General features: G+C 41.6%; 1 protein-coding gene across 2 annotated transcripts in view; it reads right to left on the reverse strand.

Annotated features, from left to right (window-relative positions):
- Window positions 1–379: 379 nt before the first annotated feature.
- The window catches only part of TRPM8 (transient receptor potential cation channel subfamily M member 8), a 184,002-nt gene continuing 165,299 nt past the window's right edge, over window positions 380–19,082 (reverse strand). For both annotated transcript variants that reach the window (XM_075317472.1, XM_075317473.1), the window contains 7 exons: window positions 17,156–17,327; window positions 16,878–17,055; window positions 12,312–12,502; window positions 7,523–7,619; window positions 4,983–5,016; window positions 4,807–4,881; window positions 380–2,763 (listed from right to left, as the gene is read on the reverse strand). In XM_075317472.1, the coding sequence (XP_075173587.1) occupies window positions 4,831–4,881; window positions 4,983–5,016; window positions 7,523–7,619; window positions 12,312–12,502; window positions 16,878–17,055; window positions 17,156–17,327 (723 nt within the window). In that variant the 3' untranslated portion in view covers window positions 380–2,763; window positions 4,807–4,830. The remainder of the gene's footprint in view (window positions 2,764–4,806; window positions 4,882–4,982; window positions 5,017–7,522; window positions 7,620–12,311; window positions 12,503–16,877; window positions 17,056–17,155; window positions 17,328–19,082) is intronic.

Genomic DNA, 19,082 nt, shown 5'->3' on the forward strand with positions numbered 1-19,082 from the left:
GGACTAGCTACCGGTGGAATCTCCTGTAATGCCAGGCCTGGATTCAGTTACCTGCATTGCACTCTGGAGCTCTCGGCTGCCGCCTGGTCTGATCTCAGAGTTTGCAGGACTGAACCACGAGCGCCGAGTGATTGATTCCCCAGCGATTGCGGTTCAGTTCATAACAGCTGCAGAAAGGCCGGGCTGCAATACGGAGTTCAGGTGAGAGCACCGGAGATCACCCCGGCCTGTCTGCAGCTGTCATGAACTGAACCGCAATCGCCGGGGAATCAATCACTCAGTGCTCGCGGTACAGCCTAGGCTTCAGTCTGAAGCTCAGGTGAGAGCTCCGGTGTGCAATACAGGTAACTGAATCCAGGTCTGGCATTACTGGAGATTCCTCCGGTAACCAGTCCGACGCTGTGCCCATGGATTTTAGCACAAGCAGTGGTAATCTCAAGATGTGGTGAAAACCGAACAGGTGATGGTGAGGAGCGGAGGGGACGGACAGATGAGCAGTGAGGATAGTAGAAGTTGTTTTTTTAAAAAAATGTTTCATATTTTATTATGCTATGGGGTTTGGAGAGATCCCAAAGCATAATGAGACATTTAATTTGTTCCCGAGATATTCGAATTTTGATTGATCTGCTCGTCTGTAATATATGCTAACCAAATAAAGGATAATGTTTACCATTTATTGCCTGTTTGTAAAGGTCCCATAGAGAATGAATAGATTGGTGGCTGGCATGTCTGGCTACAGATCCATTCTTAGGCGGGCTTTGCACACTACGACATCGCAGGTGCGATGTCGGTGGGGTCAAATTGAAAATGACGTACTTCCGGCATTGCATGCGAGATCGTAGTGTGTAAAGGCTCGATGATACGATTAACGAGCGCAAAAGCGTCGTAATCGTATCATCGGTGCAGCGTCGGCGTAATCCATGATTACGCTGACGCGACGGTCCGATGTTGTTCCTCGTTCCTGCGGCAGCACACATCGCTGTGTGTGAAGCCGCAGGAGCGAGGAACATCTCCTACCGGTGTCACTGCAGCTTCCGTAGGATATGTGGAAGGAAGGAGGTGGGCGGGATGTTTACATCCCGCTAATCTCCGCTCCTTCGCTCCTATTGGCCGCCTGCCGTGTGACGTCGCAGTGACCCCATACGACCCGCCCCCTTAATAAGGAGGCGGGTCGCCGGCCAGAGCGACAGTCGCAGGACAGGTGAGTCCATGTGAAGCTGCCGTAGCGATAATGTTCGCTACGGCAGTTATCACAACGATATCGCAGCTGCGACGGGGGCGGGGACTATCGCGCTCGGCATCGCAGCATCTGCCTGCGATGTCACAGCGTGCAAAGTACCCCTTAGGGTTCGGTTCCACAGACGAGTGCAATCTAATTAAAACATTGGATTGCACTCACACCAGTGCACAACTATGGGGCAGTGTCCATCTGCGATTGATTTCTCATGACATAGCGGCATGCGGAATGAATCACAGCAGGCTGTGTTTTGCAGCTATTCTCGGCTCACGCACCCCCATACACGTCTATGGGAGTATGTGAAACATTGCACCGCACTTGCATGTAATCCGAATGCAGTGCGATATACGAAGAGACAGGCAGCGATGGAGATGGGAAAAAAGTGCTCCTTCCGGTTTCCGCAGCTGTAATCCATTCGCAAGATCACATCACAGTTGCATGACCCTCGGCTGACACCCCCAGCAGAGGGTCTTTAGCATATCGCTTCCCATGCTCGCGCATCGGAAACTATACACTAGTGGAACCGTACCCTAATGGACATTTCGGGGCCCCATCTGGCGATGGTCATTTTTAATGGTGGTAATAATCGTAGTGTATTACAATAGTAATATTTGGAGCCATTACTCATTAGTGATAAGAACCTTTGTATGTAATGTTACTGAAACAATACTGGTTTTATATTGAATTGTAATTGTACTTTACTTACATATAAATGCTGATATATTAAAAAATGATGCATTTTATATTAGAAATTAATTAAATAATTAAATGCAAATTGAATTCATATAAAATTTTAGGAAATTTGCCAGACACAGTGAACCAATAAAAACGCCAGCTGCTATATTATACATTGTATAAGATTGCATCAGCCCAATAAGACTCACATGACCTTGGGCATTACCAAGCAGGCTTGATATTAATACCTTGCAGTTATCACATTTCATAATAAAGCACTGCCATCACATAGTATAGCACAGTTTATTATAGCCTGTATAAAAGCCAAGGCAGGGAATGCAGGGCAGAAGCAACTTTGGTGGGAATCTGTTTAGTGAATGGATGTCACAGCCCAAAAATTTTGATTATACTATACAGATAGATTCATGTTCAGTCACAGACGCTAAGTTTTTGGAAAAAATTTGCCGAAACTGTTGAATCTGAATTTCAATACCTTCAGTCATCTCTAATTGTTAACCATAAATGTCAGTGTAAAGATATTAATTATTTAATCATTATATTTAAAATAATGTAAAACACAATCTTTTCTGTAGAGATCAGATAGGGATTATTTCAAGTTTCATGAGAAAGTATTTTATCATTTAATAAGATAAATATGCATTTTGGATTTGGTTTACAATCTATTTTCTATTCATCTTTACCACTGGGCATAGAAATATTAAGGCTATGTAATAAGAGAGGTATAACATGGTGTTAGGTATTCAGGTTATTCGGGAAAGACAGCAAGATCACGGTAAGATGGCGTCACATTATTCGAATACGCTGCTCGTGGTTTCTGAAGAAGCGGCTACCTATAGAGAAAAGAGAAGGATAATTCAGAAGTAGATCAATCATTTCATGACTGCAGGTATTTGTAATACTGTGACTTTAGCAACACAGGTCACATAGCTAAGATTGGTGTATGCACATTGCAATATAACGCAGGTGAAATGGATCTGATTGCAAACTGCAAGGTACCGCTGAGCTCTGAATAAGGCTAGAGTCACACTCGCGAGAGGCTCGCGCGAGTCTCGCATTGCAACACCCGGCACAGCCACACTCTCAAACAGGAGCGGGTTGGCTGCATGTATTTCTATACAGCTGAGACGCTCCTGTCCGAAGAGTGGCAGGCCACGCCGAGTGATGTAATGCGAGACTCTCGCGAGTCTCTTGCAAGTGTGACTCCAGCCTAACCCTGTCATCCACACCACTAATTGGCAGCTTTCTGTGTACATTGTGCAGAGGAATAAAGCTGTCAATCAGTGGTGGGGGCGGAGATATAAAGAGCTCATGAATATGGAAGACTACATTACAGCAGGTTTACTAGTGTTCTATTAATAATCTGAAAAGAAAACAAAAAACAACTTGCTATGCAGATGTTCAGTATTTTAATTGTTTTTAATTAGCTTCAGATTTTCCAAAATAGCCAAACATTTAAAAGAAGTGAGAAGACCATTCTTCAGGTGTATTCTACTAGGAACTTACACCATACTTTACAAAATACGTCAATACGAAGGCTACTAAAATGCCAAAAAAATCTTTTTCAGCAGTTTGTATGCATGTAATGTCTGACAATACTCCGTCCACTTCTATGGGAGCAGTAGTGTAATGTGTGACAATGCTCCATCCACTTCTATGGGAGCAGTGGTGTAATGAATGTGGCAACGCTCTGTCCACTTTTATGGGAGCAGTGGTGTAATGTGTGACACTGTTCCGTCCACTTCTATGGGAACAGTAGTGTAATGTATAACAATGCTCCATTCACTTCAATGGGAGCAGTAGTGTGAAGTGTGACACCGCTCCATCCACTTCTATGGGAGCAGTGGTGAAATAGGAGATACTATTTGGTCCACTTTTATGGGAGCAGTAGTGTAATTGGTGACAATGCCCATCCACTTCTATGGAAGTAGTAGTGTAATATGTGACAATGCTCCATCCATGTCCATGGAAGCAGTAGTGTAATATGTAAAAACGCTCCATCCACTTCTATGAAAGCAGTAGTGTAATGTGTGATACCGCAGTCCACTACTATGGGAGCAGTGGTGTACTGTGTGACCCCCCATTACACCCACTTCTATAAGAGCAGTAAAATAATGTTTGGCAACGATCCGTCCACTTCAATGGGAGCAGTAGTGTACTGTGTTACATTGCTCCATTCACTTCTATGGGAGCAGTAGTAGTAATGTGAAACTTCATCCGCAAATACCCAAAAGGGGAGGGGAAAAGACATCACAGACGTGAGCAGGCCCCACCCACTTTTACTGCAGTTGTAATTTGAGATAGCAGTACATTAGGTTTTAATGGCAAATTTCAGCAGCTGCTCCCCCTGGTGTTTAAAAGTATCAAATATTTTTTCATATTTAAGACCACCCAAAAAGAAGTTAATATTTAAAAAAAAAGAAAAAATGTAAAGTATTATTGTTCAATTTTATCAACTAATAAAAAAAACAAAATTTTTTGATGACACCTTCCATTTAAGCATTTTTGCTTTGTAAAACACTAGAATTTTATTCATTGCTTAATTAATAAAAAAAAAAAATAATCACCCATAATATTTACAATCTGTTTTTTATAGAAAATCCTTCAGGTAAACAATAACAAAAACTCTTCAATACAAAAAAGTCTAGAAAAAAAATACATAGAAGGGGGGTTTCCTGAAGTGGTTTCTGCTTGAACCTCCTCATTTATGACAGCCTCATAAAAACCCAGTGTGCAAACCAAACCACAGGGCTAACAAAAAAGGTAAAGATGAAAAACCCCTTTAATATAAACAGCGAGCCAATGTATGTGATTAGTCACTTGGAAGTTCAATGAACTATGTAAAGCTTTCATCATCATTACCCGTAATGACTTACCATAATCTACTCCCAAGTAAACCATCACTTTATCTTGTTTCTAATTTCTTTCATTAATGTTTTCAGGTCGTTTAGCTGCGGAGACACAATGGCAGATTGAGCGAGAATGCAAAGAAGGCTATAGTGCGCTTAATGACTCAGTGTGACTAACAGAGTGAAAAATACATTAGATTTACCTTTCCTTCCAACTGTTTGAATCTATTCTCCATCCTAAAAGGAAAAAAAAACACAAATAGAGGAATATATTATTAATATGTATCTCTGTGCTAAATGATTGGATCTGTCATATTAAGCCTATGTTCACATCTACACTATGAATATCAATTTTCTGTTGCATCATAAAAGCAGAAAAAAAAATATCTGTCAGAGAGGGACACCACTGGCAACTGACAGATTGCATTGACTTGAATGGGAACTGTAGGGTTTCCATTATTTTTTCAACATTATTTGTCTTGATAGTGTAGATGTGAAGACAGTTCCAGCATGAAAAAAAATAAAAAAAATATATATGTGTGTGTGTGTGTGTGTTTAAACTTCCTAAGGCCTGTTTCACATGTCAGTGAAAAACACAGACGTTTTTCACTGACGTGTAAAAAATGCATGTGTCTCTCCGTGTGCCACGATTCACGGCACATGTGGGTTGTCCATGTGCAATCCGTGATACGTGATCCATTATGCGTGATTGCACATGGACTTATACTCACCTGTCCCCACTCCTGCTGTCCGTGGTGCTGAACTCTTCGGCTCTGCTATGTTTCCGGCCAATGCTGACCTCCGCTGCAGCTACTTCCGGGTCGGCTGCTCCTGCATACATGAATATACATACAGTAATGAGCCGGCTCTGAAGCAGAGGCAGCTGAGGCTGGAGACAAGCAGCACTGGAGAAGGTGAGTTAAAAATGTTTTTTATTTTCAATGTCCATGTTTTACTGGTACATGTTTCACGGACCACACCATAGCGTGGTCCATGGGACATGAGTGATGCCAGAAAAAAACAGACATGTCTGTGTGCGGCAATCCTGGACACAGGTGTACGCCCCACGGAGACATGGTCAGTCAAAAATCACTGATGTGTGCACAAACCCATTGATTTTAATGGGTCTGCGTATGTCCATGACTCTGGTACATATAAAAACTAGCACATACATCCCAGAATCAGTGACATGTGAAACAGGCATAATGAATAGTTTTTGTAGCTGCACTGTTTATCAATTGGCTCAAAAATGTTCAGAGTTAAAAAAACCAACCATGAGTGACAATGCCAGATCACCAGGTTCTTGTGGTGATCCAGTGTCTAATAAAAGCGCAGGTAGGTTGCACATTAATCTATCAGATTTGATTTTTAAATATATTTTCTGGAAAACAGAACCAGAAACACATTGAAAAATATCACCTCACTGTTTGCAATCTGTCAGTAGGATCAACCCTCCTAAGCCGCCTATATGGAAATGTGGGACAAAGAAAGTTGAATAAAAGGAGCTGTTAAGATCTCTGGGCTGGGCAATGATGTTCATGAGAATCTGCCTCTAGAGTTTATTTTAAATTAAAGGAGGTATTACTAGTGTGAGACATGTAATGGCTGACAGTCTGCTCTACTGCTCTACATGTCTTACAATAGTTGTGCCGCCTTTCATTTATAATAAGCTCTGGGGGCAGATTCTCAGGGAAATTTATGTCCGGCCTATGGATCTTAACAGCTCATTTACATAGAGAAAAACGTGGATTTCTCTGGAATAAAACATTGGATCATAGATATCAAGGTATCATTTTATTCAACTTTCTGTGACCTACATGTCTATGCAGATGGCTTGAGAGGGCTGATCCTACTGGCATATTCTCTTTTAAAGATAGAACATCAATGCTAATATACCAATCACTCCCTCACGGTCTACTACCATAGGCTCAAGTTCACGAAACTCTATAAATCTTTCAATTAATCTCCAGATACTAAACACAGTCTCTGGTCATCATACAGACAAGCTCTGCTTTCCTCCTCACATCGTCATCTTCACAACATCTAGCATACATTCCCTTATGTTCTATAAGTGACTTTCCCAACACATCAGATACTCTCCCACTATCCAAACTTTCTAAACCAGCATGAAAACCCATCTTTTTACAAAAGTTAAAGGCGTTGTCCACTACTAGGACAACCTCTTCTCATTCCCAATGTTTAGCCCAATAAAAATAAAAAAAACCTATACTCATCTCCGGTACCGGCATCATTTCAGTGGTGCTTGCATTCCCGGGGCTCATATGAGGTTCTGACATCACACGAGCCCTGAGCGCAATCACCACCAGCTTCGCTTTCCTCGCCTTTTTGACGTATGAGTAATCAACAGGAAGTAAGTGAGGCCAAATGGGGATGAGAAGGGGTTTTCCTAGTAGTGGACAACTCTCCTAATACTATTCAATAAGGGTTCATTTACACAAGCAAATAATCATTTGAACAAAGAATAACATGGTCATAACTGACGACAGGCAAACAATGTCAGACAAGTCTTTACATCGGATGAGAATCGTAAATTAAAAGGTTGAATAACAATTGTTACATCACAACATCATGTGAAGTGTAGATGTGTTCAACCTTCATGTCCCATAAGTGATACAATCTATTTATTTCATGCCAATTATATTTTCTTCTAATTGTAATTGGTCTTTGTATAACCTCACTGTACATCAAAACTGCAACAGGCCCTCGCTAAGAGGGAACCTACTCCATATTGTTGTGTGTCTGGCCGATAAGTTTCACCAAATAGTTCTCCTTCATCACAGCTTCCCAAGCCATCGTCTCAAGATCATCCTTCTTAAAACCTAGAGACAGAATCAAAACATTATACACAAAGAAACTTGATAAGATTGTTGCTATTTATAGAAAATATAGAAAATACTGTGAAAAACTTTAAGGCAGGCAATTAAAAGATGCTGCAAAGTAAAATTGCTTTCAAAAATAGAAATGGTTATATTATTCTCAGCAATAAACAAAAGGCGAAATCAGTGAACAAAAGAGAGAACTAAATCAAATAAATATTTGCTGTGACCGCCCTTTTGGCTATAAAACAGAATCAAAGCAACAATTCTACTAGGTACACTTGTCCCTTGCCCACACTTTTTGAAGGAACCTGGCAGGGATATTGTTCTAAACATCTTGGAGAACTAACCACAGCTCTTTTGTGGTTGTAGACTTGTGCAAAGTCTTCATGTACCCCACACAGATGATGTTGAGACCAGGATTTTGTGGGGCCACATCATCACTTCGAAAACTTCTTGTTCTTCTTTACACTGAAAATAGTTCAGAATTATATTGGCTGTATGTTTGAGGTCATTGGTTGTTTGGAAGGCAAAGGGTAGACACTAGAGATGAATGGATCAATCTGCTGAGAATCCACTTTGAATTGAACTCCCTCAAATTCTCAAGTCTCTGTGATTTTGTACACTCTAATTCCATTTGCGAGGATCGCAAAAAAAATGCCCATTGCCATTTCACACCCTGTTGAAGACTGCAGCAGTCAGAGAGTGGTCAAATTACATCAGGTGCAGCCACTTGAGTTTCTTCATAGTGCCCTGTAGATATTAAATCACATGGTCTACCTCATCCAATCAGTAGGTGCTATCATAACCATCATAAAAGATTAGGTCTGGCCAGGCTGCACCATTTTACGATTCTACATCATAGGAGTAGGAGGTCAGAACACACAGCTCATTTTACTTAGGGATACAAAAAGATTTAACTTGATTGATGTACTACTGTAGTTATGAAGCAAATTCAAAATAGGAGCGCTAGTCTATGAATAATAATCTAAATACTGAAGTCAAATAGGGAAGTGCAGTACCTGCATAGTCAGTGTGACTGTGAATTGATTTAATCTGTGATATACTGCAGGAACCATACCTTATTAACAACATTTTTTATTCTTTACACACTGCAAAAAAAGGAAGGCATTTTAGTACCTCATTTGTCCTAATTTTACTACTAAACAAAAATCCTGAAATCAAGGCTTGTGTGTCACAGAAACTGTGATTTCTGGCTTGTGAGATAGATAATTCATATATATATATATATATATATATATATATATATATATATATATTTTTTTTTTTTAAACGACAAAATAAAAATCTCTGCAACCAAGAAATTTAAACACAACTTGTCTACCTTACAAAAACATGCAGGTTGTAAAGAATCTTTTTTGGACACTTTCTTATTGTAATAGTCCAATATTAGACCCATACACAGCACCTGAATACAACTGTTACCAACTGCTACCATCCATTTTCTTTTAGCAAGATAGTTTGAGATTACTCGGACTTGGACTATTTTGTCTGCAGTAGAGTTTAAAAGGGGTCAGTAAAGTCGTAGAAAACCTTTAAGGCTGTGTGCGCACGTTGCGTAATTTCTTGCGTTTACGCCGCAGTGTTTCAAACTGTAGCGTAAATGCATGCGTCCTGCGTCCCTTGCACAATCTATGAAGATTGTGCATAATCCGTGCACACGTTGCTTTTTTGAACGCAGCGATTTGAGTGTCAAAAATTTGTCAAAATCAATGCGTTTAAAAAAGCAGCATGTCATTTCTTTTGAGCGTTTTGGCAGCATTCTACACCCATTGAAATCAATGAGTTGATGAAAAACGCTACCAAAATGCTAAGCAGTGCGTTTGCACTGCATTTTTGTTGCGATCCGCATGTTTATTTGACATTACAAATGCAGATATTTCTCTCTCTCTGTTGATGTCGGTCTCTCCCTCCCACCCGCTCTCACATACTCACCGATCACCGGCGCGGCGCTGCATGGCTGTCACACTGTGGCAGCGTCTCCTCTTTTGAAAATGCCGGCCACTCATTATTCCATCACGTATTCCAGGCTTCCCCCGCCCACCGGTGCATATGATTGGTTGCAGTCAGACAGAGGTTCATCTGAGTTCATGACAGCACACAGAGACAGAGCCGCGGGATGACAATGAAGTCGGGTGACGTTCATCCGAATTAATTCTCATCGCCCGGCTCTGTCTGTGTCTGCTGTCAGCGGGCATGTAGCAGATCTGAATTGCCGGGCTACCGCACTGACAAAAATGCATCCAAAACGCATGTAAAATACATGCAAAATGCTTCCAAAATACATGTGTTTTGGATGCATTCTTTTTGTCGAAACGCAGTGTCAAGTCTGCCAGCGGGTGCGCTTGTTTCTGCACTGATCAGGACGCAACGTGCACACATAGCCTAAGTGTTACACACATATTTTCCAGACAATTAGAAGCAGTATTGCAGTTCACTGCATATTTATTCGCAGTAAATACATTTTTTGAGGAAAATTCAGCATTGCTAGCAAATTCGAGTGTCCAAAGAACCACTTATCTCTAGCAGTCACACCAAATATTAAAGAGGTGGCTCACTACACAGCATAGTGGCCACACAGCAATGTAAAGGTCATAAAGAAGGCTTTTTTCAAATACCTTGTGTAGTCAATTGTGCTTCTGGGCGGCGCTATTGCGATCCGCTCATCCCCATCACGTGACCCCTGGGGCTCCGTGACATCTGAGGTCCGCTGCTGTCACGTCAACTTGAAGTTGTCCCTACATCACGGAGGCCAACCCCAGTCTTCCTGAGTGACTGGGTTGTGGGTGGCGTTTCACCGCTCATCACAGCCCAGCATCACTCCTGCTTGCGGCACTCTGCAGTGAAGGAGAAAGCACGAGATGCTGGACTGTGATGAACGGTAAAACTCAATCCACAGCCCAGTCACTCAGAGAGACTGGGGCCCACCTCGGTGATGTCACGTCAACTGGAAGTCACCAGATCCTAGTGGTCACAGAGCCTGGGGGGGTCACGTGATGGGGATGAGCAGGTCGCAACTATGCTGTATAGTTGATCACCCCTTTAATTTGATTTATTTTTTGATCATTCAATTTGCAGTTTTTTAATTGCTAAAAGTAAATTCTTAGCACTTCAATTTTTGAAAGTGTTCTTTCTTTGCAGCATTTTTTCTACATCTGCCTAAAACCTTTGCACAGTTCTGCAAGATTTTATAAAAAAAGAACCAATATCGACACCATCAGACATAGGGGGAGGCACAATGTACCTTATAAATGTACAATTCATGCTGTAGTCGTCTTCTCATCAAGAAGACCTCCCTATAGAAGCTCACCACACAGATATCAACAGAGCCTCACTTAGGACTATGAAAGCCACAATTATATTAATTTATTGTCTGACCCACCAGGTTATCAGTTGAGAAACACATCAGATACACTTTGTTGTGCCTAATGCAAGCCTAAAAAGGTAGTGCATGACATAGGTCTTTAAGACTTTGATGTTCTACATTATTCACTATCTGAAGTCTTCCATTAGGCATTTTGTCTAGAGTCTTTCTTTATTCAAAATTTTGACAAAAACGTCTAATTGCATATGGTCATTCTTGGAATACTTATTTTTCTATGTTGTTTGAAGTCTAGTTCGCCATATCTTGAGGAGATTCAGGTTAGGTTGGAAAATATCAAACCGACCCGGAGGCTTCCCTTAAGTAATAAGTGGTTGTGCGATACGATATCGAGATAAACCATTGCGACCGTCATATTCAGTCATCGGGTCGATAATATAAAGAGGATGTGGCTAATGTATTATTCAGTTTTTTATTCATACTCTTTGTTGCTTTCTTTATGTAATCATATTTTGATGAAAAAAAATCAATAAAAACAGATTTATCATAATTGCATATGGTCATGATGAACTCAGTATCCCAACCCTCTATAAACCAATTGTATAGGTAGGGGGAAAAAATGTGCAACACAGGGTGACACTTGAGGGGGAGGTAACATACTGTTGCTGATTTACCCAGATTACTATTATGCGGTGTTCTGCTCCTCACTCACTAGGTGTCATGGCGACTCCAGACTCTGTTCACATTGCAGAGTCTGGCAGGCAACCTGATGCACTTTAGTTGCTCAGCCAGAATTGGACGTTGAATGTATAGTGCTCTCTGGTCTTCAGTTTAGCAAGAGTTAATTCCTGCTGGTTGGGGAATTGCTGCTGGGGTCACAGGATTGCCTCCACCTTATAAAAAATGGTGGAACCTAGCCTCACATGCCGAGGATAGCTCTAGCTTTGCTCCAGCATCATCAGTCTTTGTGCGTGGTGATTCAGTTGTTGGTGCATTATTGTATGCAATTTAGTCTGATCATGTATTGTCTTTTCCCCTGTGTATGCTTGCAGTGAGTTTAAGCCTTGGTTTTCCCCTGTCTGTCAGTATTTGTGGGATTCTTTACTCCTGTCCCAGCCCTCCCCGGAGGTAGGGGAGAGGGGGTGTTAGACAAGGGCTGCGCAGGAGTCAGGGCTACGTTGGCAGTCCAGACCTGGCTACCATCAAGCCTACCTCTGGAATAAGGAACAGTTTAGGGCCCCTAATCTGAGGGCCAATCTAGGTGACCTCACTCCAGTTTACCATGTCAAACCTGTGACAATTACTTATTCACACTAACAAAAATTGATGAAAATGCTACTAGACAGACTTACAGCACGGGGTAGGCTCTACTTCAGGTTTTTTGCAGCAACAACTGAAAATCTTCTTTAGTATCATGAAGAAATAGGCAAAGATGACAAAGGGAAATGGAATTGTCAATCTGTTACAATATTCCTGAACCAGAAAGTATCGCTGGAATTTCCAGACTTGGTCATTGTTTTCTTGAACTGTTCCCACTGTGTACCTGGCATTGAAAAAAAAGTACTGTTATCTCTAGTTGACACATAAACAATTACATTTCCACTCACAATGTAAACTTGGCGATGTACTAGAAAAAAGTAAAGGCCCAGTCACACACAACGACTTACCAGCGATCCCGAAAACGATGCGACCTGATAGGGATCGCAGGTAAGGCGCTGGGAGGTCGCTGGTGAGATGTCACACAGTCAGATCTTACCAGCGATGCAGAACAATACAGATCGCAGTAGCGACCTGTATAACGATCTCAGCAGTCACTGTGATCCTGTTACACAGTGCCAAACACAGCGATGTGTCCTGCCCAGCAGGACATCGCCTTTGAAGAAAATGGCCTGGACCATTCTGCAACGACCGGCGACCCCACAGCAGGGGTCTGATCACTGGTAGGTGTCACACATAGCAAGATCGCTAATGAGATCGCTATTGCGTCACCAAAACCGTGACTCAGCAGCGATCTCGCTAGCGATCTCGTTATGTGTGACAGTACCTTAAGTTACAGCAAAAGCCATAATGTCATAATCAGGTAAATAATATTGACATACTGAGATTTGTTATGGTGCTTGTTTTGCAAAAATGATAACTGCGAATTTAGCCGTAAATAGTTGTCACCTTTTAATTAGGCTGCTTTCACACCTCCCGTTTTTCCTGTGCGGCATAATCCGGCGCTTTGCAGAAAAACCACAAACGTTTTTTTTGCCGCCGGTTGCAGGTTTTTTTGCATAGACTTTCATTAGTGCCGGATTGTGCCGCATGGGCTTGCGTTCGGTCCGGTTTTTGCCGCATGCGGCAGATTTAGCAGATGGAACGTTGCCTGGCACGTTTTTTTGTCCGGCAAAAAAAAACGCATCGCACCGCATCCAGCTGATGCGGCGCGATTTGCAATGCATGCCTATGGACACCGCATGAGGCATCCTGCGGCAAACACCGCATCTGGCCGCCGCATGCGTTTTTTTCCACTGCGCATGTTCAGTAGCGTGCCGCAAGCGGCAAAAACCGGACGGGCTGCATGTCAAAAACTTATGCAAAGGATGCGGTATTGTCGCCGCATCCGTTGCATAGGTTTTAGAGCCGCATTGGCCGGCTCTGCTAAAACCGGAGGTGTGAAAGCAGCCTTACTTTCATTAGGCTATGTTGACATGCTGCATTTTTGCAGCATTTGTTTCTGCAGTCAACACCTGCTCTTTTGCCAGTAAAATTGCTACAGCCAAAGCACAGATTTTGCTACATTTTGGTGTATTTCTGCTGCGTTTTTTTTTGTGTGTGTGGATTACAAGTGTGATTTGTCTACTACAGTGAATATTTAATAAAGTTAGTATTATTCACCAAAAATGCAGTTAAAAACACTTTAGAAATGCTGAAAGAATTGATATGCTATAGATTTCAAAGGGGTCAGTATGAGGAGACTTAGGGGTGCTTCACACACAGCGAGCTCGCTGCCGAGATCGCTGCTGAGTCACGCTTTTTGTGACGCAGCAGTGACCTCATTAGCGATCTCGCTGTGTGTGACAATGAGCAGCGATCTGGCCCCTGCTGCGAGATCGCTGCTCGTTACACACAGCCCTGGTTCGTTTTCTTCAAAGGCGCTCTCCCGCTGTGACACACAGATCGCTGTGTGTGACAGCGAGAGAGCGACAAATGAAGCGAGCAGAGAGCAGGAGCCGGCATCTGGCAGCTGAGGTAAGCTTGTAACCAAGATAAACATCGGGTAACCAAGGTGGTTACCCGATATTTACCTTAGTTACCAGCCTCTGCAGCTCTCACGCTGCCTGTGCTGCCAGCTCCGGCTCTCTGCACATGTAGCTGCTGTACACATCGGGTTAATTAACCCGATGTGTACAGCAGCTAGGAGAGCAAGGAGCCAGCGCTCAGTGTGCGCGGCTCCCTGCTCCCTGCACACACAGCTAAGCGGTGTGCGCTGGTAACTAATGTAAACATCGGGTAACCATACCCGATGTTTACCTTAGTTACCAGTCTCTGCAGCTTCCAGACGGCGGCTCCGTGCAAGCGCAGCGTCGCTTGCATGTCGCTGCTGGCTGGGGGCTGTTCACTGGTCGCTGGTGAGATCTGCCTGTTTGACAGCTCACCAGCGACCATGTAGCGATGCAGCAGCGATCCTGACCAGGTCAGATCGCTGGTCGGATCGCTGCTGCATCGGTACCCTTAAACATCTTGCAATGCTCTTCTGGGACAGTAAATATGCAAATTTTCTTCTAAGTGAGGAAGACGACTTGACCTTTAGTGTCACCTATCGGAAGTAGCAATCCTAAATGTCAATATTGACTCTTTAACGAGCCCTCCCATATGACTGAGGATAAAAGCCAAACCAGAATCTCAGTTTGCAGACACTTTTTTTTTATTTCTTCATGTCTGTAAATTGAGATTCTGGATTAGCTTTTATCCTAAGTCATGTGGCAAGGCTTTTAAAAGGGTCGATATTGACATTTAGGATTGCTACTTCCAATAGGTGGCACTAGAGGTCAAGTCCTCCTCTCTGAAGAGGCAATTTGTATAGTAGATTTCCTCCAAGCAGTCAATCACTTTCAGTCATCAGGTTGCTACAGGGACCTGTCACTACACAGTGAGTGCAGTGTAATCAATCCCCTGCACTTTGATTGACAGTCCCATGGTCAGTGTGTGTGCAGAGCAGACTGTCAATCAATGTGCTGGGGAATGATTACAGCTGTGAATGGTGACTGTAAAAGCTCCCTGTACCTTCCCGATAACTGCAAGTGATCGTCTACAGGGAGAATATAACTTCATTTTCTCCCTGTAGTCGCTACTACAGTAAAATAACCAGGTCTAACTTTAATATCACGTACCTGCACATTACCACTATTTACCACTATGTCTATAGCTAAATAAAATTTATGAAGGTGACAGGTTCCTTTTAAAAGTTTGGCCTGCAATGCTTTTACCCTTTATTTGTGTATTTCCTAAAATTACTGCCTCTCATTCATTTGTGAATTTGGCATGTATAACTTATGACAGATAACAGACTGTACAAACAGTATAATAAAATTCCTCTCAATTGTCTCAATGTACATTTTGTATATCCAGATATGTTTTCAAAATGTCATAAAATGTGTGTTTATAGGGAATCTGTCAGCAGGTTTTTGCTACTTAATCTAAGAGAGCCTGATGTAGGCGCAAAGAGATTCTGAATCCAATGATGTATCACTTAGATTACTGGGTGTAGCAGTTCTGACACAGGTTTTTTTTTATTAAGCAATGCGGCAGACTTGAGAAAGCTGCCCCCCGCTGACACCAGGCTCTCTAAGTACAATAAGTACATAATACCAAAAGACACGACCAATCCCGTGCCATTTTTTGAATATGGATAGAGCCATATACAGATTAATGGTTAAACAAAGAAAGAAAAATGCTGTACAACGACTCAATTGCAAAAACACTTGAATTTTATTCATATAGAAAAATTAATAACAAATAGAAAATGCGATAAAAAGTAGAGACAGATGGTTAATGCCAACAGGTGGCGCTCACACCACAACATACGGTAGGCAAAAGCACATGTGCGAAGATTAATGTCTAAGTGTACACAACCTAAGGCACACCTATAGAAGAAGAAGAATCACTAACGAAACCTATAGGTCGGGGCTTAGGGTTCCCACCACATCTCCAGGTATGGTAATAGTACTGCAGCTGATTTAGGGATATATTTTAGTCACTATGTATTTGGATTCCTTGGTGTCTTGAATTAGCTGCATTTAGCACCTCTATCTTCTTGCATTGTGTCCCACCTTGGGCCACCTTTTCTATAGGTGTGCCTTAGGTTGTGTACACTTAGACATTAATCTTCGCACATGTGCTTTTGCCTACCGTATGTTGTGGTGTGAGCGCCACCTGTTGGCATTAACCATCTGTCTCTACTTTTTATCGCATTTTCTATTTGTTATTAATTTTTCTATATGAATAAAATTCAAGTGTTTTTGCAATTGAGTCGTTGTACAGCATTTTTCTTTCTTTGTTTCTCTAAGTACAATGTCTATAGACAGTGAGCTGCTAGTCACAGCAGGATGCATGTCAGACTATCAGGCACTAGGCAATGTAGTCTCTGAAATCTTTAGATTACATAGCAAAAATCTGCTGACAGGTTCCCTTTTAGGACCTCATGTAAATTACAAGGCGAGATAATGTTGTATGTAGATCATTGACTCCCAAATATGACTTTTCATAGTCTCCAAAATGGTTAAAAATATAAAAATAATTGCTACTCCCTTATTACACATGCATAGAAAGTAAATATAGACCAGCTTGGAAATGTTGCAAGTGCTTCTATTAAATAACTTTTTTTTATTGTTGGAAATACAACCAATATATTAGGATGTTTCATCTTTACTTACCCGAACATGGCAATGAGCAAGTTTACAAGTAGGATGTTGGTAGATAACATGTAGATACAGACTAGTGGGATTGTGATCCACTCTGGAAATCTAGGTTGGTTTTCACCATCCATCTCTACACACAGTGGTTTAGATTCATTCCCATTAACAGTGCAGTGATCAAAATCAATGGTGGTGCCTAAAAGCAGAAGAATATTCACAGTCATGATAATCACTATTACTTCCCATACTAGATTCAAACAAAAGTAGCAAATAGAATGAAGTATCTTCATAATTACCATCTACATCCGCAATGTACTGTCCAAACACAGCCAGGTACGGCTCATAAACAACGGAACGGAAAATCCATTCCCAGCGATGTTCATTCCATCTCAGGATTCCCTGACGAGCAACTCCAAATGCAATCACCCAAACAGCGAATAGGAAGAGGAAAAAGAATACGTCGATAAGCTAAAAAGGAGAGAAAAAATCTAAGGTACAACAATTAAAAAAAACAACTTTTTTTATTTACAATCAAAATCCATGTATAGTATTTGGTTCACCACAGTACAAGATTTAAGGGATTATGTTACTTGGAACCACTTGAGTGTGAAGGTCCCTAAACAATTGCTGCTTCATCCCTATATATAAACTAAAATAAAACAATTCTCAAATACTGAGCCATAAATATGCACATTGGATCAGCCTTGGTACTGCTCTACTCGAAAGTACATCAAACCATGAGGACAAAGAGTAATACTGCAAAATGATACAATTTTTATTAGTTCTCACAAACAGTAGTATAAAACATTAAAAACAATTACAAGAGACATGGGGGATGTCAAAAGAGGGTAAAGGAGGAATGGCAGCGTCCCCTATTGGGAATTCATTAACCCCATGAGGTCCTTCACAGCAAAAAATACCATTAATAAGTCACAGTAAGGAATATTCCACATATAAATCATCTTTTTCAAAGGGCTAATAGTGGTGCGCTCCGTTTTTTGTCTCTTCAGTTCCCTCCTCTTTTTTCCATGGTTCTCCCCCTCTGCACAAGGGTGCACCCTCATTGATTCAGTCACTGCTAATAGTGGTGCGCTCCGTTTTTTGTCTCTTCAGTTCCCTCCTCTTTTTTCCATGGTTCTCCCCCTCTGCACCAGGGTGCACCCTCATTGATTCATTCACTGCTAATAGTGGTGCGCTCCATTTTTTGTCTCTTCAGCTTTTTCAAAGGGCTGTGAACGGCGAAACAAAGGAAATGAAAAAATAAAGATCATATTTACCAAAAGTGCAAGTGCAGGGGAACCACAATGACGGCCTATTCACAAGACATGACAAGACCCCCAAGAAAATGTGGTTAGTGATCCGTTTCTTGGGGGTCTTGTCATGTCCTGTGAATAGGCCGTCATTGTGGTTCCCCTGCACTTGCACTTTTGGTAAATATGATCTTTATTTTTTCATTTCCCTTGTTTCTCCATTCACAGCCCTTTGAAAAAGATGATTTTTATGTGGAATATTCCTTACTATGACTTATTAATGGTATTTTTTGGCTGTGAAGGACCTGATGGGGTTAATGAATTCCCAATAGGGGACGCTGCCATTCCTCCTTTACCCTCTTTTGACGTCCCCCATGTCTCTTGTAATTGTTTTTAATGTTTTAGACTACTGTTTGTGAGAACTAATAAAAATTGTATATTTTATTTTTTGCACTATTACTCTTTGTCCTCATGGTTTGCTACATATAAACTAGTCCAATTGCCAGATACATTTAGAAGTACGAAACATACTTACAGTAGGTGTCATCTACTATTCCTACATTTATTTTGGCAGTTTACACTACCGTCATTCATCAGACTATAAAGAAGCTATTGCGTTATTTCCCTTGAAGACACCAATCATGTTGTCCTCTCTTGTAATGTAATCTGAATTGTGTCCTGCTTCTAGTGTAAATATTGTGATGTATTGTCATGTGCTCCTGTGTAATGTATAGTAAGATTACATGTAACGGAGTAGTATTCTAAGGGTGAGGGCTTACGGTCATCTGCCCCCCCCCCCCCCTGAAGACACGAATTATCTTAACATAAGAGTGTAATATGTGGCATAATGTGAGTTACAATTATGTTACTGTAAGATATAATATGTCAGGGGGTCGAGTTGGTGTGAGCCGCATTGTAGAAACCAGCCAAATGAAGTCACTGGTTCCCCCTGGTTCCAATTAGATTCCCCTGG

This window comes from Anomaloglossus baeobatrachus, chromosome 7 (assembly GCF_048569485.1).
Source record: "Anomaloglossus baeobatrachus isolate aAnoBae1 chromosome 7, aAnoBae1.hap1, whole genome shotgun sequence".
Taxonomy (NCBI): Eukaryota; Metazoa; Chordata; class Amphibia; order Anura; family Aromobatidae; genus Anomaloglossus; species Anomaloglossus baeobatrachus.